General features: G+C 25.7%; 1 protein-coding gene across 4 annotated transcripts; it reads left to right on the forward strand.

The window, feature by feature from the left end:
* Positions 1-1,402: 1,402 nt before the first annotated feature.
* LOC145190996 (dedicator of cytokinesis protein 9-like) lies at positions 1,403-24,062 on the forward strand. 4 transcript variants are annotated; one of them, XM_090067407.1, is made up of 46 exons: positions 1,403-2,044; positions 2,638-2,754; positions 3,090-3,179; positions 3,580-3,662; positions 3,909-3,984; positions 4,061-4,162; positions 4,998-5,069; positions 5,557-6,261; positions 6,601-6,806; positions 6,907-6,973; positions 7,134-7,189; positions 7,371-7,444; positions 7,566-7,750; positions 7,893-8,051; positions 8,173-8,499; positions 10,954-11,156; positions 11,338-11,407; positions 11,552-11,668; positions 11,822-11,899; positions 11,987-12,223; positions 12,308-12,577; positions 13,860-14,166; positions 14,872-15,019; positions 15,342-15,395; positions 16,193-16,311; positions 16,567-16,691; positions 16,805-16,849; positions 17,016-17,108; positions 17,272-17,328; positions 17,447-17,491; positions 17,665-17,742; positions 17,910-18,017; positions 18,139-18,216; positions 18,340-18,477; positions 19,502-19,672; positions 20,001-20,123; positions 20,514-20,627; positions 20,985-21,122; positions 21,215-21,256; positions 21,543-21,711; positions 21,792-21,868; positions 22,018-22,131; positions 22,273-22,373; positions 22,479-22,614; positions 22,763-22,818; positions 23,720-24,062. In XM_090067407.1, exons 1-45 carry the CDS (start codon positions 1,907-1,909, stop codon positions 22,808-22,810), a joined length of 6,060 nt encoding a protein of 2,019 aa, XP_089923533.1. In that variant the 5' UTR covers positions 1,403-1,906; the 3' UTR covers positions 22,811-22,818; positions 23,720-24,062. The 4 variants fall into 4 exon arrangements, with proteins under 4 accessions (XP_089923533.1, XP_089923532.1, XP_089923534.1 ...); XM_090067406.1 differs by lacking the exon at positions 22,763-22,818; XM_090067408.1 differs by lacking the exons at positions 1,403-2,044; positions 22,763-22,818 and adding an exon at positions 2,075-2,519.
* Positions 24,063-24,908: the final 846 nt, after the last annotated feature.

Consider the following 24,908-nt stretch of genomic DNA (forward strand, 5'->3'; position numbering starts at 1 on the left):
TGGCTTCCATCACGCAATAAAAAATTAATCATATACTTGCCCTAATAAGTAAAATGCATGCGCACTCTTGCGACAAAATTTCGTTGTTTTGTAACTTTACTTTCCTATAAAATTTCTTAATTCATAAGTTTTAAATCAGTCTCATAGACCAAAATTAGGATTCTTAAATCATAGAATATCATTAAAACTAAAGCATTATTTTTCAGCTTTGATGACGTCATTACTTATAAGGTTCGTTTGATTTTTTTTTTTCTATACGGTGCCATTTAAATTCAAAGTTTGAATCTTTAATTAAACGGGAAATTTCTTTTCCTCATTCCATAAAAAAATCGTTAATGTTTATTGTTAGTTTATCACTCATCGATCTTTTATTGCTTATCGCTCTCTTTTTACCTGTTATTATCATTAGTTTCGTTGCTTGGATTTTTTTTCCTTCTGATAATTTTTATTCTATCAGGATGCAAAGATTCATCAAAATACATTACTCCCTGAATACAGATTCCATTAAGATTCACTTGTTCTCGAATAAACCTCGATCTCACTGATCATAGTTTATTTTACAGAGGTATATTTTTAATTTTACCTCAGTTTTCGTCCTTTTTCAATAAATTATAGATAAATTAGAATAATATTTGTAACCATTTTTCCCAAACTTAAACAAAAACACCAGTTCCGTACCGATATGTAGCAAATACCATTTGCATTTGTCAATATTCTTTTATATTCGTTTGAAACATTAGACTGTCTGATGGATTTTATGATTACATTAGCGCTATGAAAATCCATATTTTTTCTTTTTTTTTATGTTCGTATTTAGGTGTCTTAAGTTTTCAAGCCATCATTTAATGCTTAAAGTTTTCATAGACAACAAATAGTAAAACTTCCTTCATTATTAATTTTTACGAGAGCATTGTGTTAAACGTTATTTACGGAGATTACTAATTTCTCTATAATTTATTCATCGAGTCGTTTTTTTAAAGTAATAACAAGGTTGATAGCAAATATTTGTGAAGACGCTGTGCCGTTCGTGAAAAAAGGGGTTAGAAAGCTGTGGGAGGCTGACGGAGTATTTTATTTTACAAAACAGAATAGAATTAACTTGCTATATAAACAGCTACCAATTTTTTAAAACTTATGAATTGAAAAATGCTTTTCTAAAATTCTACATTTAAAAATATTTAATTTTTCAACATTTGCAGCATTGTTTTGGTAATTTTGGTAATTATAACTATGATAGTAAAGTTGATAGTAATACCCAAATAATGCCCTTCGAATTTTATGCGGGTTTACTTATTAAACTAATTGTATCCAATTTTACTTATTGTATCAGATTGGGGTGTACATCAGGTCAGAATGAGTTACGACTTAACTTTTAAGAATTTATATGCGACTCTACAATAGTTTCATAAAACTCGGCAAGAGTTGCATATAACACAGTTTTTATCACACAGTCATAGTTCGTATAGAAAAAGGAATACATATCCATCACATAAATATCAAGGATAAATCTGACTTTTTTAATTAATGAATGTGTTTAAAAATAAAAGTATTAATTCCTTTAGTTTGTAATTTTATTAAAAAAAGAATATTGCTTGTTAAAGTTTTTCTTAAAATTTCAAAATTTCTTAAAAGTTTCTTTTTGTAAAAAAAAAAAAAAAAAAGCTAATAGAGAAACTTTTGTTAATCAAATATTAAAATACCGCTGTAGTGTAAGATCTTTTATAAGCGTAAATTAATATATATTTATTTTTGACGATTGTTTCCTTAACCATCGATAACCCAGTTGGTAAAAAGAGAAAACTTCAAAACTTGTTGCGTAGAAATCGAAGCAAATTTTGGAATCAGAGGAAACTAGCCAAAATGTGTTCTCAAAAAACAAGTGTTTAAGTTTTTTTTTGGGCAAAAAATGACTGAAGCTAAAAAATCTAAAGGTGCTGGGAAGCTCAAGCTGGTAAATTATATCATTGAAAATGATCAACAGCCGGTAGTAATTATTCGCGAAGACCGTGTTGAACACAAAGTCAATCTTGATAAAAGTTTGAAGGTATTTATTATCTAAAGTTGCATCATTTTTATTGAATCTTAATTACATTTTAAAAGTTTCCTTAACGAGTTTGTGTCTTTAAAAGTTTTCTTAACGACTTTATTTTACTGTTGAACTTTTTGTAAAAATTGGATACTTTATTTACAACTTTGGCAAGCTTTTTAATATATAAATATGTACAAATTTTACTTAAAAACAATTAAGAATAAATTAACCTGTGTTGGATACATCTGTAAATGTTATGAAGCAATGTAAATAGCAATTGTGAAGTAATTTAAATAAATGTATAGAATATTATTTGAAAAAAATTATCAACAAAATCTTGTGATAGCTTTCTATACTTTTACATTGCTTCGGATTACGAATAACTTTGTTTCTAAGAAAGAGAGAAGTTGCTAAGAACATGAAAGAAAATCTCAATTCCAATGTGCAGTTAACAAAATTTTCAACTTTTGAACTAAAGTGTATTAAAAGAGTAAGGAACATGAAAGAGCTCTTCAGTTTTTGTTTAGCATACTAGTTTATTTTATATGTACACTAGTTGTTTATATAAACTAGTTATTTTTATCATTTTTTCTTTATTGATAAATTAGGAACTTTCAGCTGGTGTTGATCCCATTGACTATGAGAAAGAAATCGTGTTAAAAAAGAATGATATAAAACGTGATCCATTGAAAAGTCTTCTGCTTTTCCCTGAAGATGATGTTGTGGTCAGAAGATTACTGCAAATGATATATTTATATTTATGTTTTTTTTTCATCAAGTGACAATGAAATTTAAAATCTTTACAAAGTTTATTATATATATATATATAATTATATATATAAGTAATTGTTAAGTTAAAACTATAAACTATAATATTGTTACAGATTAAAATGATAATAACAAGTAACAGTAAAATGCATTAGTAAATTTTGAGCTTAACATAACTGCTACAATAATAAATAGTAATAATTTTATATTGTGTATTACAATATAATAATATATTGTTTACTTAATGGCCAAAACAGTTCATACAAAATGATAGAAAGTTTTTTTTTTTTAGTTACACTGCAGAGAACAAGAATTACGTACAGAGTATTCAACAGTGCCTCCACAAGCTTTCAAAGATGCAACAGACCTGTTTGTCAGAGAAGTAGTTAACCTTTGTAAATGTTGCTTTGTTTTATAAGAGTGATATATATTTTTTATAAGAGTGATATGTTAAATAAGTTTTTGATTAAAAAGGTATCTATAGTTGTTCAAACAAGTTTCAAATTGTTTAAATACTTTAAAAATCTTTGGTAGCATTATGCTTTTTGTAAAAAAAGTTTTCTTCACAAATTTGAAAATAATTTGATGTGTATTTGGTATTTACTGCCCTAACAACAAAAATATACTATATCAGTAAAATATTTTGTTAACAATTGATCTTAAATTAGTTTATAAATTTTACTATGACATTTTAAAAGGTAGTTGCCACAAAAATAGATATTTTAACAGTTTGTGTTGTTATTAATTTTGTATATTTGTTTATTTATTTACTGTTTAATTAGTGTTTGAATGTTTACACTTGTAACTATTGGATATTGGAAAATAATTATGCAGAATATAGCAGAAGTTTCCACGCATTTAAAGAGTAAGTTTCAAAAGTTTCTAAGCTGTCTTTCAACCTATCACAACTTTTTACATTTAGTTTTTAATATTTATTTAATTTTTGTCTGCTAATAGTCTATTGTAATGTTCAACACAGTCAAACCCCTTTTCTTTTTATTCAAAAAATAACAGTGTAATCTCTCTAACAGATGAGGTTGGTTCTGTTGCTTCTTAAAAATAGTTCTAATTTATTAAGGAGTATTTTAGCTTTGATAAATTTTTTTCAAAGATATGGAAAGGCTAGAGAACTTAAGCAACATGTTTTTGAACAAGATCTTTGTGCTGATAATACTGATAGCATCCAAGTACGCCATCTTTTTTTTTTAATTTTGTCTAAAATTTTAACTTTTTTTCTTCCTTTTATTAGATTTTTTTATTTAGGATTCTCTACTTACTCCTATGAAAGAAAAAGGTATTTACAAAGAGGGCTATTTGACAAAATCACCTTTTCATTCTGATGGAAATCTATTGTATGGGTCTAAGGTACTCTTCTAAAATTTATTTGTTCAGATGAGGTTTTTTTTGTAAATGGAAAGAATGAAACATATCTTAACAACAACAACAACGACGACAACAACAATAACCACAACAACAACAACGATAATGATAATAAATAGTAATAGATAATAATAATAATAGTAATAGTAATAATAACACATTTTCATAGATCATCTAATTATGTTGAACTAACAATGTATTATAATTTGTTCTTGTTTATAATGATTCGATTTTTAAAAAAATTTTAAAAAAATGTATGAAGTTGATCTAAATAAAAATAAAAACATTAACATCAACAACTCATGTAACCTCTCTGTCTTAAAATTCATATTTTACAGAAAACTATAGATAAGAATATTTAGATAAGTCATGTTACTTAGTTGGAACTGATATTGTTTTATTCAGGTTGTTTAACATTTAATTTTAAGAACTCAGACTCATCTACAATCCCCCCCTTTCAATTAGCCAAAATTACAGAGAAATGACAAAATTTAGACTTTAAAACAATCAGTGGATATTTTAGTTGATAACTTAAAAAAAAACTCATTTTACCATCCTAAAAGATATGTAAGCAACCTTATCCATTAGTGTTTAGACAATAGTCATCATTCTTTGTTATATTTTTTTTTGTTTGTTGTTTGAAGTTTCTTTTATTTGAGTATTTGATTTTTTTTTCAATTTCTTATTTCTAATTTTTGAATATTTAGTTAAGAATCTCAAAGAAAAAAGAATGAAACCAAAAGTGAAAAATCAAAGAATTGGATTTGCAAAAGTCTCTTCTTCTTTTTAAGTTAAATAAAGAAAAAATCTTAACATTTAGACATACAAAAGACGTTGGTTTACATTGAAACAGGCGTCTCATGATGGTTCCTATGTTCTTGAATACAGAAAAGTAATTTTTTTAAATAAATTTTTTATTTAAATTGTGTGTATGTTTTTAATAGTTACAATATTGTTTTGAATATTATTTTTATTATTTTGAATTTATATTTAAGAAAAGTTGTTTGTCTATGAGTATTAGATTTAATAAATAAATGAAAAAATTTAATAGAAAACTTACAAATATTTTGTTAATTGCAATACAAGAAAAAAAACTGTTTATGGAGATGTACAAAGAAATCCACTTAATAAATTTAGAAGTTCACTTGTTTTAAATTAATTTAAATACTTGTTCAAAATAAATTTATAACAAGAGAAACCATATTTTTTTTTAATTCTAGAAGAATAATCTTCATTACAAAAAATAGCTACATTCATTTGGAATAAATGTTTTAATTATCTTGAATTTACTAATGAATTAAAAAGTGAAATGAATTGCAATAAAATATAAATAATTTCTTTGTTCTTTTATACATTTTTTGTCAAATGAATTGTTTTAGGAAGAAGGTAGTGCCATGGCTAAAGGCACTTTATATCTTGATTCATGCACACAAATAAGAAAGGGAATCAAAGGTAGAATGTATGGATTTGAGTTATACATTCAAGATAAAGTTTATGGACTTGCTGCTGATAGCCTAAATGAGATGGAAGCATGGATCAAAGATTTATGCAAGGCTACTGGAATTGAAATTGAGCAAGATAAACAATTGTTTTCTGTATTCAATGGGAAACTTGCTCAAGTAAAGTACAAAAATCTAAGAGATAGTCTTAAAAATAGTTGTCACCCATTATTGCAAGAGTATGCAAAAGAAACCGATCAAGGAAACTGGAAAAACAGACAAGAGAGCAGATATAACTTATTTTCTATCTATTCAGATTTAAGTAATAGCTACGGTTTATCTGAAGTAAAGGAGAGTAAAGTTGAACCTTTTAATGAACCCTCTGGAAAAAGAGTAAAAGTCAGCTGTCAAAATTTAAAGTTTAAGTTATGTCAAGAAGATTTGAATTCAAACTGTGAGCCTTTTTTTTTTACATTGTCTTTATTTGATGCTAAAAACAATATTAAGCTGTCAGAAGATTTTTGTTGTGAACTTAATCATCCCTCATACAAGGAGATGATGGCAGGTATTAACAATCCTAATGAAAATGGACACTTAACAGAAAATAGTGATACAAAATCAAAACACTTCCACAGTCCTAGAGATGTAAGTTAAAATTTCTTCTAAAATATATCAATAAGTATTTTCTTCAAAATACAGCAAACGTAATGTATAAGTTAGTATATGTTTTTTAATGACATCCATGATATACCAATTCTGTTTTTAGCTAAATATCAGTTCATTATTAGTCTTAACACCAATTTATTTCCTGATAATAGATTAACTGTTGCTTGATTACAATTTGAATAAATTATATAAAGTATATTTTTATTTCTTTTTTTTATATTTTATATTGTAAAGATCCAGTAAATCCATCTTAAAAAGCCATTCTTATAAGTCTATAAAACTGCGCAAATTTTGTTTTCTTAAACTTTGTTTTTTTAGTGTGTATTTACAGTTGACTGTCATCATTCAGAAATTTATTTGATTATTCGTATAAATAAAATGCTTCAAGGTGGAATTGGACAATGCGCAGAACCATATATAAAACATTTTGATAACCCAAAATTTGTGCAAAAAGTTTCAAAACAGTTTCAGCAAAGTTATAAACGATTAGGAATTTATTCAATGCCCTTTGGTTGGGGTGCACGGTAAAAAACTTTTGTAAGCATTGTTTCAATCTATCATTAAAGGTTTTAGATATTATTACTATTTACAATCTTATAAAATTTTTCCTTTTTTTTTTTTAAGACCTTTATTTAAAAATAATGAAGGAGATATTGAAGAGTTATGTGAATTTTCAACCATCTTTAAACAGGTTTGCAGATTTTTTTTCTTTTCTAAAAACACACTGATGTTTATCAAATAACTTTGAAAAATATTTGCTAAATATTTCATCCAATAAAGTTAGCATCAGATTTTTGATGATTTTTTTTTTTTTTTTTACATAATGCATAAGATTTCTTGGTGTTGTTCAGGAAATAGCCAAACTAACAGATGAAGAATTACTTAAAAGTTTACAAGATCTTAAAGGGTAAGTTAATCTTAAAATCTGTAACAAAAAAAATGTTTAAGTTATTTTGAAAGTAAAGAGGTTTTTGATGTTTTTGAATATAAAAGTTTTACTAGAAAAAATGGTCAGCAAATTTTCCTTAAAAGTAAAGTTTTTGTTGATTCAAAGTTATAAAGTTCTTAATTTTTAAATCTTTTTTAAGAGAAATTAAAAGTAGGCAGATTATTCCTGGTTCATTTGTTTGCTCTTTGTCCCTTTTACCTCCAAATCATCAAAGTAAGTTTACATAGCTTTTTTCTTTCTTTTTTTTTTTTAGATTCTTTTTTTTAATTTTTATTTTTAGAAGAACGAATTGCATTAATATTATTTTAAAAAAATTTAAAACTCATGATTTTAGATTGTTACTCTCCATCATTAATTCCTTTAAAACCATTTTCACGATCTGAAGATGTGTTAGTTAGCTTACAAGTTCAAACATTCTGTCAAAAAAATATCGAAACAATTTCACCTGCAACAGAATATTGTGCAAATTTTTATGTGTATCCACTTTCCCTCAACTACTCCCTGCAAAAATCAGTGAAGGTTTGTGCATTTTGAATGGTTGCTTACAAAATGACATAAAATTTTTTTAGTAAAGGTTTTTTTTTTTTCTTTGAAAGCTAAACTTATTTTTTATTTGATATTTTAAAAGTATGAAAAACTTAAGCAAAAAAAAATATTTCAGGCAAGAAATATAGCATGCACAGTTCAGTTCAAAGATTCTGATGATGCATCTGCTAAGCCACTTAAATGCATATATGAAAGAAATGGTACTTGCAAGTTTACTCACGAAGTCATATGCCCTGTTCTTTACCACAGTACAAACCCAACATTTTATGAAGAGGTACACTTTTTGTCTTCATTACTTGCTATCATTTATCATTTTATATCTTTAACTACTTCCAAATAATATTTCAGTTTTTAAAATTAAATTATGTTTATTTACTATTTCATTTTTATTGCAGATCAAAGTTTTACTTCCACCACAATTGAATAACAAGCACCATATACTGTTTACATTCCACCATGTAAGTGTTGAGCAACCTAAGGAATCCAAAGAAAAAAAGAAAGAAGTCATGAGTCCTGTTGGTTATTGCTGGATGCCAATTTTAGTTAATAATGTTGTGCGTCCTGATGAAAGTTTTATGCCTGTATCCTTAAACCTACCTAATAAATATTTAAACATCACTGATGCAGCCAGTGCTAAACAAGTAGATGTTAAATGGGCTGATGGCAAAGGTCAAAATCTATTTAAAGTCTCTACAAAATTAGTTTCAACAATAAATACTCAGGTAAACAAGGCTTTTAACTTTCAATCATCTATTATAGTGTATATATCTAATATATGTAATGTATGTAACATATGTAACGTATGTAATGTATGTAATGTATGTAATTTATGTAACTTATGTAATGTATGTAATGTATAAACCCTTTGCGGTCCAAAGTGAAGTCGGGCTGAACAGTCTTAGCGTTAGTATCAAGTCCAACTTCAAATTGAGCTTGACAGAGCAGTGTGCTTAGCTGTAACAAAGAGGTAACCCTTAATAAAAAAAATGCAAATTTGAACAATAAAATATCCAATATTAGTATCTGACTTTTTTTTCTTTTTTCCAAAAAAATAATTTGGACCAAACTGTTTGAATTCTGAAAAAAAATATTGGACCGCAAAGGGTTAATAACCAAGCTTATGTTAATAATATTACTATAAATGTTAGTATTAGTTTATTTAGCGACTACTTAATAATAGTACTATTAATATTTTATATTGTAAGCTTATATTAATGTATTATTATTTAACAAGCTTGTCAAATTGATATCAAATTTTGAAAACTGGTTTTTTTTTGTATTTACCAAGTTTTATGGCATTTGTAATTTGTTTTTTTAAGGAAAGTTCACTTTTAAGTATGTTACATGTGTCATTATCATTAATATTGCTATCAAATTCATTTGCTGGAGCAAGATAACCATTAAATGAAATTTATTGCTGATATTTTTGGCTTTCTAATCTTTTTTCTAAAAAAGCAGATTTCCAGAACTTGCTCATCCAAATTTCGAAAGTTTGTGTTTTAAAACTTTCTTTCCATTGGTTGTTTATGTTAGTTTTAAGCTCATCTAAAATGTTAATTATAAATTTTTCTGATTTCAAACAATCAGCATTACCTTTTGAAAGAGCATTTACTGCTGATTTGTTTGGAGCAAGACCATCAATAATGTCTTTTATTGTAGCTATTTCTTAGTAAGAAAAATCAAAAGACTTTTCTTGATGAACCATGTGACTAATTTCTTTCTACTTTCAAAAAAAAACATAAGCAATCAAGCAGCAATTATTTTTTGCAATTTTAACTTTAAGTTGCATGTTTTGCAAATAAAGTTATCATTTGAAATTAGTTTGCATCATTTTCTTGAGTTTCTTTCAACACGTCACCAGGGAGTTATTTCATATAAATCAGTCTGACATTTTTCAGTGATGTTTACAGTGTGGGAAACCATGTTTTATTAAAGATGAATGGTATACCTCTAATAAAAAATAATCTTACTTAGTTTTATCAGAAATTAACTAATAAAAACTAGTCATGTGTAAAGTTTATTGTTAACATAATTTAACATAATTTAACATAATTTAGCATATTATGTTAAATTATGTTAATTGATTAATAAAATCAACTCACTTCATGTATAAAGTTTATTGTTAACATAATTTAACATAATTTAGCATATTATGGACATTAAATTTAAATGTTGCTGATATTTATTAGTACTGATATCATACTGATGGTTTTTACACTACTTTCTCTCTTTTGTAAATGATAACACAGAACACAGAACAATGGTGTAAAGAGCCTGGTTTCTTTTACAAATTATTCATAACTTTAGTGATATCCAATAGTTTGTGACTTATTCAAAAGCTTTAATAGCTGCCATTTGTCCATTGATTCTTTAGCTTTAATATTAATTTCTTTTTAAAATTAAGTTCTTTTTTTTTTTTTTTTTTCAAAATTTGTTCAAACTACTTAAGCATCTTCAAATTTTTTTTTAAAACACCTTCAAATTCTCTTTTTAAACTTCAAAATTTTAGCAGTGAAATTTTTTTTTTACTCTTAAATGTTGGTTTACAATTTTTTACCCACACCCACAGTAGGTTTTGCCATGCCCACAGTAATATTAGGTTTTTAAAAATAAATTGTTTAGCTCTCGAAAAATATCAGATTTTTTTAAACAAAAGTTGTAAAAAAAATCTAACAGAAGAATTCACTGAAGAATTAAATGTATTGGTTTCAGTATAAAGCAGGTAGAAAATCTAATGATTTGCTGAAAATGTAGCTGGATTAACTTCATATACAGCAATTTGAAAGCAATATTTTAAAAAGAATATTTTCAAACAGAACCAAAAATACACAGTTTATAATTTTTTCTGAAGGTTTGAAAAAACAATTAGTAAAGAAAAAAACAAAAAAGCTTAAAACAAAGCTTAGCAAAGCTTAAACAAAAGCTAAAGAAGTTTACTTGACTGCATGTATTAAACAATTGTTTGTAGTCAGCCAATGCAACAATACACTGTTACATGTAAATTTGATAACTTTTATATTTTTTTTATTTCTTCTATATTTTTTTCTTTACTTTTATTTCTATATATATATATATATATATATATATATATATATATATATATATATATATATATATATATATATATATATATATATATTCTTTACTTTTGATTGCTATGTTTTTCTATATTTTAGGACACCCACATCAATGCATTTTTCTCACATTGGCAATACTCAGAAGGAAAACCTTCTGCCGATGCTGAAACATCAAGACTTCTGAAAGTTATGCATGCTGCTAACAGTGTAGTTGTCATTAAGTTCCTTCCTGTCTTGCTTAATCAGTTCTTTCATGTTCTTACACATGGAAACAATGAAGATGTTGCTGTTAATCTGGTTAGGTAATCATGTTTTGAAGAAGTAGATGATAAGTTTGTTCTTTTTGTTAATATTCTATATTCTCTAAATTTAATTGCATCTTTTTCTAAATTTCATTTAATAAAATTCTAAATATTGAATGAAGTTTATAAAAAATAGGAATAAAGAAAAGTTTCATTTTTCTTTATCTTTTTATTTCTTTAGCTTATTAATTAGAATTGTCAGCTTAATGCATAAAGAGGGAAAATCAAATTTCTTAAAATCATATGTCAAAGTATGTTAGTTACTATAGTTATTTTATTGGTTGTTTAAATATAATGAAAACTAACCTTTTAATATTAGAATGTTATTGCATGGTTCTAAAATTTAGTGCAAAAAAATTGTTAATCACACTTATGTGTGTTTTTATTTTAACTAGTATATTTTCAAAACTGATTCGAATAAAAAAAAAACAGTACACGAAGAGCTATCAAAGCAACTTATTTTTTTTTTGCGTCTTGGTGCTGATCCTGAAATGATTGCAAATATTTTGCAGGTAATATTTCATTTAATTGATACTTCTAAAATTTCTGACAGTTTTCATTTAATCTGGAGTAAAATTTTTTGTTCATTGTTTTCGAAGTGCACAAAACTTGATGAGAAATCTTTCACTTCTTAATCTTTTGTATGTTATTCTTTTTATTTTTAGTATTCCTGGTTTTTTTTTGAAATTATGACAAAAAGTATGGCTCAAATGCATATGTCAGATGTGCAATCCTTTGAGAAGGTGAACTATTTTGTGTTTAGTTTTAAATTTTTGATTTTAATTTTTATGTTTTTTTTTTTTTAATATTTTTTGTTTTTTTTGTCTTAGAACAAAAAGTCAAGGGAACAATATTTCAGTCCAGAATTTCATCGTACTTTAGAAAATTTAGTTCAGGTTTTTATTTATCAACTTGCTAGTCGTGTGAAAGACAAACCAGGTGTTGTCAAAGAAGCTAATTTACACCTAGCTGCTTTTATCAAAGCCGCATTTACACATATGGATCGTGGTTATGTATTTCATATCATCAACTATTTAAAAGACCAATTTATTCCTGCTGATACACAGGTAACATTTAAAAGTTTATATAAAAAAAGAAATATATTGTTTCAATTATCAATTCTCTATCTTTCATTAGTTATCTGTCTTTAGATGTTTGAACTAAAATTTGAATTCTTCCGGTCTGTTTTTGAATATGAGCATTATATTCCATTGAATCTGCCAATTGACATAAGGATGAAAGGGGAAGTTCACGAGAGTACGCTCAATGATGCTTTTTGTAGCTCACATTTTCTTGTTGGGATTTTACTAAAAGAAGTTTCCTCTGCTTTGTATGAACCTAAGGTTGTACGAAAGTATGCTATTCGTGTTCTGAGAAACTTGCTAGTGAAGCATGAGTTTGATGATCGCTATCAATCAGAAGTAAGTAATTTACTACAGTTTAATATGCTACATATTTTATATACAACATTATATGCTACAATTTTACATAATTCATCATCATCTATTAAATAAAAAAATAAACAAAAAAGATATTTGACATTTAAGAAATAATTTTAAAATGTGTTATTAATGACATTGAAAATGAAGATAATTTAGAAATGGATAAACATCTGACATTTTTTCATAAATTTAAGTATAGAACTTTTATTGACTGTTATGAAACTCAATCAAAATCCACTATTGAATATCTAAATTCTTTGAAACATCTTTACATTTACAATTAAAATCTTTTAGGATTATTATTTTTTTACATTTTTTTGTTCATAAGAAAAAAATATAATTGAAAATGAAGCATTTCAGAAAAAAAATTTTTTACCCCTGCAATTAAAAATAAAAAATTTCAAGTTTATTTACATAAAATTGTTGTGGTTAAACAATAAATGCCAACAGCATGAGGACAAGATCAAAAGTATGAATTCATAATGTGTGCATTTGGATTTAGATGAAGTTGTTATGTAACTAGGTGCATTAAATCACAGCAATCTCTTCACCACACTACAAGTTAATTACAACAAAACCATCATTTGAATTATTTAGGCCATTCTGAGAATTAGTCAATTTTTAAGTTTTCCGTAATCCAAAGTAAGGTTTCGTATTTTTTTAAATGTCTAAAGTAATCATTACCAGCATATTTTCTTGTAATAATTTTTAAAGTTTAATAATTAGTTATATTTTTCTAATCTCAAGTTTAGTAGAAAGAATGCTAAATATGATTTATATCACAGCTGAGATTTTTTGTAGAAATAATATTTTTACTTATGACAGAAAAAGTTTTTCTTTCTTTTAATTGATTTAATTCTTTAGTTTAATCTTTAAATTTTAGTGGTAAACTTTTAATAGATGTAATTGTATTTATCAGATGGTAAATCTTTTTGTAGCGATAATCTTTTAAAATCAGTTTCTCAAGTCCCATTTACTATTTTTATGTAATTGAAATAACAAATAAAAATAATCAAAGTTATTTTTATTTGTTGTTCTAATTTATACATCATTTAAAATCGTTGTTAGAATAATATATAATTGCATTTTAATAATTTTAAAGTTATTTAAAGCTCTTAATTCATTTATATATTAATTTAATTTATTTATATATATTATTCAAACAACCATTGTTACTTAAAGATATTTAAACATTAATGTTTATTTAAATTTTTTAGGGAAAATTTTTTATAAGGAAAGTGTTTCAACAAATACTTTTTAGGATATGCAGTCTCGTATTGCATCACTTTACATTCCTTATCTAACAACAATGCTTGAGCATTCGATACGCTTTCATAAATCTCTAGAACATCCGGTTATTGATGACAACCTAATATCCATGAACGCAGACAATAAATCTTCTCCAAGACGTATTTCAAAAATATCTGCCCTTTATTCTGTCATGACTTCTGCCACACCAACAACATTAGATTCGAATGGCAAAACCCCTCCTATCCTTCCTTTTGATGAAGATGAAGCTAAAGAGTTGATGATTTGTTTTTTGTATGTATTAAAAAGCTTGAAGTCAGGTTTGTTTATCTAAATTATTAAACTTTTTGTTTTTAAAAAGTAAACCTTTATGATCTTTAGTTATAATTAAAATATAAAATGAAGGAATTTTAAGGTTTTTACACATTGTAAGCATAAAATATTGTTTTATGCTTACATTTTGTGAGAACTCTTAAAACTGAAGAATGTATTTTTTTATATCTTTGAAGCAAAAAAATAAGATCTGAAAATTTAGAAAAACTTTTTTAATTAGGATGTTTCAAAGGAATTTAGTAACAGCTTCTATAAATGCATTCCATACTGTTGTGTCCATTTCATTTTTAAAATTTACAGACTTTGTATCCATCTAACAGTTTTCCCTGCGGAAAAATGTTTAGATGCAAATTTCAGAACCGTGATTATCAAAGGGAAATTGCTGCTAAGGAATTGCTTTCTTTGTAAGCAGTATGCTTCATATCTAAGTAATACAAAGAGGCAAAATGTGTTGGTAATTTATTCGGATGAGGTCAAAAAAGAAAGTTGTTTTTGAAGCATTTATTAACAGTTTGCTAGGGTTGTTTGTTCCTAAAGTGGAATAGAAACATTCATTTATTTTAAACAATTTTTTTTTTTTTTTTTGAATAAAAATTTGTATAACATTCATTCAACAACACCAATACATTTTATTGTACTTCTTAAAAATAACAGTTCTTTTTCAAAAAACTATTTATGTTATATTGATCTAGTGATTATTGTGGATTGGTGGCGTGATATTCTAACCACAGCCATTAAAAGAAGCCACTGGATCCCTGCTGCTGCTGCATTGTACTATGTCCAGCAAGAAAAGCACTATGCAAAGTTCATGGCAATCATTGATTTTTTTGACCTTCTTGAGTGAGCCAAACTTCTTTGTAATTTTTGGAAGTTTAATTTAAAATAATGCAAAGTTATAAACTTTTTTGATGCAGTTTTTCAGGTCTTTAAAGTATTTTAAAGATACTTAAACTCATTCTTATATGTTTTATTTAACTTTTGTCATGTTGTAGTGAAGAAAAAAATAAACAAATTTAAAGTTAAGACAAGATAAGATAAAATTAATTAAAAAAAAGGCAAAAAATTTTTTAATATAAAAATAGAAAACTTGACAGATATCTTCTTCTGCGAGATATTAAATATTACAAGGATTATTTTTTCAAATATGCTTCTTTTTTTTAAGATGCTGTTTGAGAATCTTCAAGTATTGTGGCAAAAAATCAATTGTAGAGAAAAAGTAAGAAGTTCATTTTTTTCTTTCTTTTTTTCGTTTATTATTATCAAAAAAAATGTTGTGTGTGTGTGTAAATCCATTTTAGGTGTGAACTAGGTCAAGCTGTTTCATCTCGCAACATTCTTTTAAATTCCAATATTCTTGAAAAGTAGGCCAGTAAAAAGATTGTTTTTAAGCTTGAAGGAAATCAAAACTTAATGAATTTTTATGATTGTAAGATATGGTTAATCAATTTACTTTCAAGTGCTAAAAATATTTTTATAGAAAAGTTTCTTAGAAGTCTGTATAGTAAGAGAAAAAAAAAATTAGGTGCTTTGTAACAAGTTCTGCATCACATTCCTTTTTAAGACCTTATTCTTTACCCATAATTTTAATAATAAAATCTCTTAATTTAAATAAATAATTGTCATTTGATAATTAAAATAGGACTGGTTCATTAAAGATCCATCATTTTCCTTAAAAATTTACAATGGCAATGCAATGGAAGACAATTTTTCTACTTAATTATCAGCAATATTCAGTTTAATTTTGTATATAGCATCCAATTGCTTTGCAATAAGCCTTTTAAATATATAGATATATAAAAAATGTTTTTGCAGATCTATTTCCAATTCCGTTGAATAATATTTCAGCTTTTATTTATTGATCTTTGTAAATTCAAACTTATTACTTTTTTCTTTTTTGTGTTTTCTTTTGTTTCTCTTTTTGATTTGCATTTAATTATAATTAAGTGCTTTAAAAATGAGATTAGCTTTTTTTAAATTGATTGATCCTGTATATATCTATATCTATAATTTTAGTAACTCAGACATAACAAAGCTGTTCTTGGAATCTAAGTACTCTTCTTTAAACAAACCATCATCTAGATTATCTGCTGTTATTCGAGATCATGCAAATCACAAAAGATCTGGTAGTAGTGGTAAAGCTTTCTTTTAATTGTTTTAGTTAAAAATGAAATCAAGCACTGATAAAATTTTAGTTAAAAATGAAATCAAGTACTGATAAAATTTTAGTTAAAAATGAAATCAAGCACTGATAAAATTTTAGTTAAAAATGAAATCAAGCACTGATAAAATTTTGAACAACTTTTGTTTATTAAATTTATAGAAATAATTTTTGACACTTTATGTGTAACATTTTGAGCAAAACGATTCTGAAAGCTGATTATCTTTAGCTAGTATGGTTTCTCAGTTGATCACAGCCACTGATTCATCACGAAATAGCTTTGAAGCTAATCTTTCAGCAGAAGTTGCTTTAATTGTTTTGGATATGCTGGAACTGTTTTGTACTCATTTTAAAGTAAATATTTTTCCTTTTAGATTTTTTTTTTGAATTTGAGAAGGGAGGAAGATTGAGGAGAAAGCATAACTTTTTTTTACTTAATTTTTTAAATTTTATGATTTTTTTTTTAGTTTCATTTAGAACAAGATGAAGGGGATAACATCCTCATGAAAAAGGTATATTGTGAAATTATCAATAAGTAAAAAAATAAATAAAATAAAATTTAAAAGAGTAAACTACTTGTTTCAGGTTTTTTTTATTTTTTATAAGTTTGATGCTTTAAAAGTTTTAATTTTGCTGAAGTATTATCTAAATCTTATGCTAAAATCTAACTTATTTTAGATATTTAATGTAATGATGACATTTTTGCGCGTTCCACAATCAGAAAGCGTAATGAAACACGTGTTTGCCACTCTTCGAAGTTTCATTCATAAAGTAAAATTACTTTTTAATTGCAAGGGTGTTTTTAATTTTTTTTAAATTTTTTTTTAGAGTCAAAAGTTGATTAATGACTTTTTCTCAAATCAATAAAAAATTTTTTGATGGCTTAAGTGTTATAAAATGTTTTTTTATTGTTGTTTTATACATAATTTTTTAGTTTCCTACATCACTGTTCAAAGGAAGTTCAAATCTTTGTGGAGTTTTGTGTTATGAGGTGTCTAGAGTATCCTAATAATAGTATTTCGAAAATATGAAAAAATAGTATTGATTATATGTTATTGCATACAAAATAATGATTACATTATTTTGAATTTATACATTTATTTTTTTAGATTTTATGTTTATGTAATTCAAAAATTGAAAGTGTTCGTACACAGGTCAGATTTTGCTTCTTGTTATTGTGGTTTAAATTTTCACTAGTTAAGCTTTTTGAAATTCTTTTTTTTCTGTTCTACAATTTTTTTTCTACAAAGCTTTTTCCATAAAATGTTATGTAAACAATATTTATAATATTAGTAATATAACTTGACATTCTTTGTAATACTGTCAGGCTTGTTGTTTCATGTATTTGTTGATGCGGAGCAACTATGATTACAGCGGAAATGGTTGTGTGAGAGTACACCACCAGGTTTGTATAGTGCAGAAAAAAAAAAGTGTAGAGTTTAAAGAAATTCTAAAAATTGAAATATTTTTTTTAATATTGTGATTATTAAATTTCTTTCAAATCATTAAAAGAAATTTTTATAGAGTTTAAAAAAAAGTTTCAAGTATTTCTAAAGTAACAATTGTTTTAAGGTCATTGTTGCAGTCTCTAAATTAATAGCATCTGGTATGAATCGAGCATCAATGAGTCAGTCTTTAGTTACATTGAAAAATTATGCCATTGAAGATAAAGGAATGAAGGTAAATTTTTTTTTTGTTGTTTTTTTTTCGTTACCTTTTTGAGTTTCACCAAAAAGAATGCTTATCATACTTTTTTTTTTTTGTTTATTTACAATGCTTATATTTTTTTTGTTTGTTGTAGAATACAGAATTTCCTGGTGAAGTTCGAGACCTTATTAAGAAAGTACACACTGTACTGCAAGCTACTTCACAAATGAAGGTTTATAAAAATATATATATATATTTTTTAAAATAACACTGATTTAAATTTAAATTCATGACTTTTTAAAAACATAATAAAAAAACTCCTTTGATAACTTTTATATAACTGTATGCTTTACAGGAGCATGAGGATGATCATGAAGTTCTTGTGGATCTTCAATACAGTCTTGCTAAGTCATATGCTAGCACTCCTGAACTGCGTCAAACATGGCTAGAAAGTATGGCAACTATACATGAGAAAAATGGTGATTATTCAGAGGTCAGAACTCTTTTTAAACTAAAACTATTTTTATAAGAAATAAATAGAAAATAAAAATATAAAAAAATAAGAAAACAACAAAATAAGAAAATAAATAGAAATTAAAGAAAAAAAGAATCCCTACACTTATATACAATTCATATTTAAAAATATTAAACATTATATGAAAAAAATTAATAATCAAACAAAGTTTTAAAATGATTTCCTTTTCATCTACTTTTCAAACCAACTTTTAATGATAATTACTTTTTATCAATTAATGTTAATTTATTCCTTTTTCCATAAAATTTTCCATAAAGTCAAATAAGTTTAGTCACATTTAAGGATTTTTATGAAAATAAGAGTAGATTTGAAACAAAGAAATAGGATCAAAAAACAGTAAACCAAATTAGACAAGTAGAAGTAGCAGGCATCCTATGTTTCCAAACCCAAAAAGAATAAAGATACAGAGCATAAGAAATGTCTACAAATCTCTTTGTTGTAATGTTGCAAAGTGGTGGAGGAGTCATTAAGGCTGCTTTTAAGTAGGTTTATACAATATCTATACAGATATCAACCCACAGGCCTACATAGAGATATTAGAGAACTGCATGCTTCCATCAACAGACATGGTGATTGATCAAAATAAATGGTAGCAATTTGATCAAGGTAGGGACTCCTACCTACACAGGTTGTACATTCAAAGCATTGATGGAAGAAAATGAAATCTTAATGCCCTGGCTAGATTTAACAACAAGTTTGAATCCAATCAAACCTATTTGGGGTTGTTTAATATAAATTTGTTAATGACAAGAATAAAAGAATCCATTTGAAAAAGAATCCCAATCAAGCTTTGTAATAGTAGAATAAATGAAAAAGAGATTCAAAGCTTGCATGAAAACACAGAGGGCCAGGTTATCTTTATTGGTTCTGTTTTTTATGGAACTTTGTGTAAACTATTAGTAAAAAAATATTCATGTGTCTAATTTTTTTTTAAAAGAAAAATATAAAATTGTAATATCAGTGTTAAAATTTTTTCATTTAGGCTGCCATGTGTTACATACATTCAGCGGCACTTGTGGCGGAGTACCTAAAAGCTAAAAATTTATTTCCTGGTGGTTGCTTGGGTTTTAAATCAATATCACCAAACTTAGTACCTGATGAAAGTAGAGTTACTGATGATGAAGGAGATACAGCTGAGACAAGATACTCACAGGTTTTATAATTTATGAAGCAAAATGATTCTTATTACCAAAATGATTTTATGATCATAATATCATAATGCAATATTCGTGCTCATGTAAAACTGTTTTATTAGTTTAAGTTTATGCTTATTTCTTGTAAAGGTCTTGTAAAGTTTTGTATAATTATTTTAAATTTTAATGAAATATCAATATAATATTTAGAAATTTTAACAAAAAAAGCTTCTAGTGTATTTGATGCATTAAGTAATCTAAATTGACCATACCAATCTGCGTTCTGTATTCAAGCTTAGTCCATGTAATTTGTTAACAGAAAAATCTTCTAATGTATTAAATTTTTAGAAAAATCTGATTGAGTTACTTGAAATAAGTGTTGACCGTCTAAAACTAGCTGAAAGGTATGAGGTAATTGGAGAAGTATACAAGCTTGCTACACCATTGTACGAAGAAGAAAGAAACTACCAGGTAACTTTTGTTTGCAAAAAAAAACCTATATTTAAGAAAGTAACAAAATTAAAAATTTTGCATTTGTAAGAACTTGTAAGCAATAATAATATTAAATTTGAACATCAGTTAAAAAAAAAAGTTAAAAATGTTGTTAAAATCAAAAATGAAAATTGTTATCAATAAAAAGTGCTGCAAATAAAATAAAGTAGAAATTTCTGAGAAATTTTTAAAGTAGAAAATTCTGAGAAAATTTTTATGATACTAAAGTTGTTTGTTAATTTCATTTAATTATCTTTAACTTAGATTTTTTTAGCTCAATCAGGTTTCTAAAAAATAAATGATTCACTAGTGACAGGTGGTTCTAAAAACAACCTTGCATCTTTAAAGTCTAAGTTTGTTTTTTAAAAGTGTTTAGCAATTGCATATGGTGTTCTAAAAGAATCTTATGAGAAAGTAGTGCAGGTGACAGTTACTGGAAAACGAGTTTTGGGCAGATACTACAGAGTTGCTTTTTTTGGAAGGGTAACTTTTTAGTAAATTTCATATTAAAAATTTATTCATAAAACTTGTTTAATAAATTTCATATTAAAAATTTATTAGAAAAATCTTAAGTAATATTTTTCCAGTAAATAAATTTTATTAATAAATAAAGTTGATTTAATTTTGCTGAAAAGTTTAAACTGCACAAAAAATTTAAAATTTGATAAATTGCATGAAAAGTTTTTATAAAAATTTTTAGTGCGATTCATCAAATTTGTTAAAAATGGTTTTTGTTATCTTATTCAATCTTATAAAGTAATGCAATATCTTTATGTTCCTTTAAGAAGATATTTTTTGTCTTCATGAGAAATCCTTATAATTCTTTGCTTTTTCATTTAGGTATTTAAAGAGAGCGACGGAAAAGAATTTATTTATAAAGAACCAAAGGTGACATCTTTGTCAGAAATATCGTTGCGACTCAGTGAAAAATACAACTTGAAATATGGGAATGTTAAGTTAATACAAGATTCATCAAAGGTTTTTTTTCTGTTTTTTTTTTTTTTTTTGTTTTTTTTTTTCCAGAATCATTAAATCAATCAAAGATATATAATTATTCACATCTCCTTTAGGTGAAACAAGAAGAATTAAATCCAGCTGTAAATTATATACAGGTTTATACTAATTTTTTTTTCAAACTAAGTTTTCAAAGTTTTTTTTTTCTAATCAGTGTTATGTCATGCATTATTTATCATTTGCAAACAAAAGAGGTTCAAATTACTTGGCATTTAAATACTTCTTAGCTGATTTAATTTGATAAGTGTCAACCGTAAACATCTCAGCATCTAATGTTATTTTATTACTATTGTAAATTTTGGGTTTTTAAAATGTTACAAATGAGTGGGCGGGTATTATTCTAAAAGAAATAAAATTTATATTGGGGCTAATAAAATTATTTAGGTCTCTTTTGTGACTCCATATTTTGATGAAGATGAATATAAAAATAGAGTTACCGAATTTGAACGAGAAAATAATGTTCGTCGCTTTGTATTTGAAACACCTTTTACATTGTCTGGTAAAGCTCATGGAGCTTTAGCTGAGCAACATAAAAGAAAAACAATATTAACAAGTAAGGATTTTTTTCATATTTTACTTGATTATTGAAAATATATGATATAGTTAAATGAAGTATTCTTTTAACTCTTTAAGCATCGCATTGCTTCCCATATGTGAAAAAAAGAATTCTGGTAGTTCAACAAGAAATATATGAACTTTTGCCGATTGAAGTAAGTGATGCAAAATCTTGTATTCAATTTTTAATATGACATGTTTTGAAATCCTAACACAGTCTAAGCCTAATTTCTAAAATACAAATGCTCTGTCCACTTCAACTCATTTTTTTTTTGGTATTAAACATAACTTGTAACATTAACAGGTTGCCATTGATGAAATGAGAAATAAGGTCAAGGAATTGAATCACGTCGTTTCATTAGACCCGCCAGATATGAAAAAACTACAATTAAAACTTGGCGGCACCGTCAGTGTACAGGTATGATTTCCTATGGCTTCTTTATTATCTACTTAAAAAAATAAAATACCAATTAATGCCATCCTAAATGATTTGTGCGTTTTTTTATTTTTATTAAAGCCATATTTTAAAGTTTTTTTTTGTTGTTTCGTTGATGGTAAGGTAAATGCTGGTCCATTAGCCTATGCAGAAACCTTCTTAGAAAGCTCCATAATAAAAAATTACTTGCCAAAACACATCGAAGCTCTACAAGCAACGTATAGGTTTGTTCATTTCAACTTTAAAATCAAAGTTTTGAAATCTGGTGAAAATAACATCATAATCAGCGCTCATAAGGTTCTTTTTTTTTAAACTTTCCTTATTTTTAGGGACTTTATTAAAGTATGTGGACGAGCTTTAGAATTAAATGCCATACTCATAAAACCAGATCAAGCTGCATATCAAGAGGACTTAAAGGAACGGTACGCCGTGCTAAAAGAAAAAGTTGCGACTTACGCTGGAGAGGTAGCTAATTCAAAAATTCTGCACCTTCAACTTTATCAATTTTGTGTGTCTATTTGGAATGTTTTTTTTCTCTTTCTCAAACTATGACACTGGTTTTCACTCTCTTATTCTTAAGAATTAGTTTTTTATGATTTAACCTTTTTTGAAGGTGAACTTGACCGATAAAGCAATTGGTATAACGAAATTTCAAGCCTGAAAGACAATGTAAATTAAGTTTTAAATATTTTATTTAAATTAACTTACCGCTGTTAAAAGGTTTTTAATTAACGTAAACAAACTTAATCTATTTTAACGTGGGTTTTTAACGCACAACACCATCGTCATCATAAACATCATAGCAGCATAATTAACAATAACGGTAATTGATAATGATAATAAATAAAGAATGATAATATTAATAATATTAATAATGATGAGAATAATCCTAATAATACTAATAGTAATAGTAATAATAATAATAATAATAATAATAATAATAATAATAATAATAATAATAATAATAATAATAATAATAATAATAATAATAATAATAATAATAATAATAATAATAATAATAATAATAATAATAATAGTAATAATGATAATAATAACAATGATAATAATAATGATAATAATAATAGTAAAAATAACAACAACGACAACGATAACAATATTATTACTGTTATTATCACTGTTATTATTATTATTTCTAATATTGTTGTTGTTGTTGTTGTTGTTGTTGTTGTTGTTGTTGTTGTTATCATTATTATTATTATTATTATTATTATTATTATTATTATTATTATTATTATTATTATTATTATTATTATTATCATTATTATTATTATTATTATTATTATTATTATTATTATTATTATCATTATTATTATTATTATTATTATTATTATTATTATTATTATTATTATTATTGTTATTAGTTACTATTATGTCCTTGAGTATTTCATTATAAAGTAACAGAATATTTACGGACATAGTAATAATAATAATAATAATTCTCGAATGCTTGGTCTTTTTCTAAGATTTGATTTCTGTTAATCACAATATTTTTTATGAAAATATATTTTTCAAGATTTGCTTCCAGCAATAAATTTACGTTATGATGTAGGAGAACGAGGAACGAATTACATTAACCTTACCGCTCCATTCCGAAGCGTGACGATGTGTTGCCATTTTAACATAGCTAGCGATGTCATTCATGTGTTCTATAACTGTCGCCATAACATAAATTATATAAATACTGTTTTAAATAATAAATTATTGTAATAATTTAAATGACTCAAGTCCTTTTAACATTTCGGAGTTATTTTATTTTTACACAGATGAAAGTTGAGATTTTTTTATCTTAGCATTTTATTTTTTTATCACGATCCCTTTGTAATAACTAATCTTTTTTTTATTATTGGAAACGAAACTGCTTGTCATAAATAAATTTAAATATTCTTCCAAAATATTTTACAATAGTTTTATAGAAAATGTTTTCGTCTGATGTGTGGTCATTAAATTTGTGTTGATGCGTATCTCTTAGGAGAAACGATTTTTTTTTCAAACCAGTTCATTTGTTAGCGTCTGCGTGTCTGTAGGTATTTATGCTTCTGTTTAATGCGAATTTTTCTGATGTTTTCAGAACTTTTTTGCTCGCTTATTGCACTACTTTAGTTATAGTTGATTGGAAATTACTTTCTCTGTTTTTATTCTAGTTATAGATATTTATACGCAAGTTATGTTTGTTATCCGTCTTTAAATATTGCCAAAAAAAACTTACGTTTTTTTGTCTTTTTTTTTTGGTTAACCAACCAAAACTTAAATGAAAATATCTTTTTAGTCAAAATTATAGAATTTTTTAGTAAAATTTTACTGCCAGTTAGCACAGACTCCAGAGTTAAAAACTCAAGTGACGACTCAAGTGCTCCTAACTCAAATTAAAAAAAAAAAATGCAGAGTGGATTTTATCAACTGGGCTTGTGAACAGCTCAAATATTACTCTTTAATTGATTCGAAAAAGACGATTGCTAATGATCGTCTGCGAATTTGCGAACGGTTAAAACATTCAAAGCAAGTTCACGAGGGTATTCTGGATTATACGCCTAATGTGGGCTAGTAGTTTATTCTTATTATTATTATCCGCATTAGAAATATAGATCTTTTGAATCTCACTCGTGACATTGAATGATTTTTTTTATATCTTTACCTTTGAGAAGGTCAGAAACTCTAGTATTGCATAATATATTCTAAAATCGTATAGTTTATTATAAAATCATATAATTTATTTTAAAATCTTATAGTTGATTCCAACA

Source organism: Hydra viridissima, unplaced genomic scaffold, assembly GCF_058129835.1.
Source record: "Hydra viridissima isolate aposymbiotic clone 2 unplaced genomic scaffold, HvirCarnegie_v1 scaffold_11, whole genome shotgun sequence".
Classification (NCBI taxonomy): Eukaryota; Metazoa; Cnidaria; class Hydrozoa; order Anthoathecata; family Hydridae; genus Hydra; species Hydra viridissima.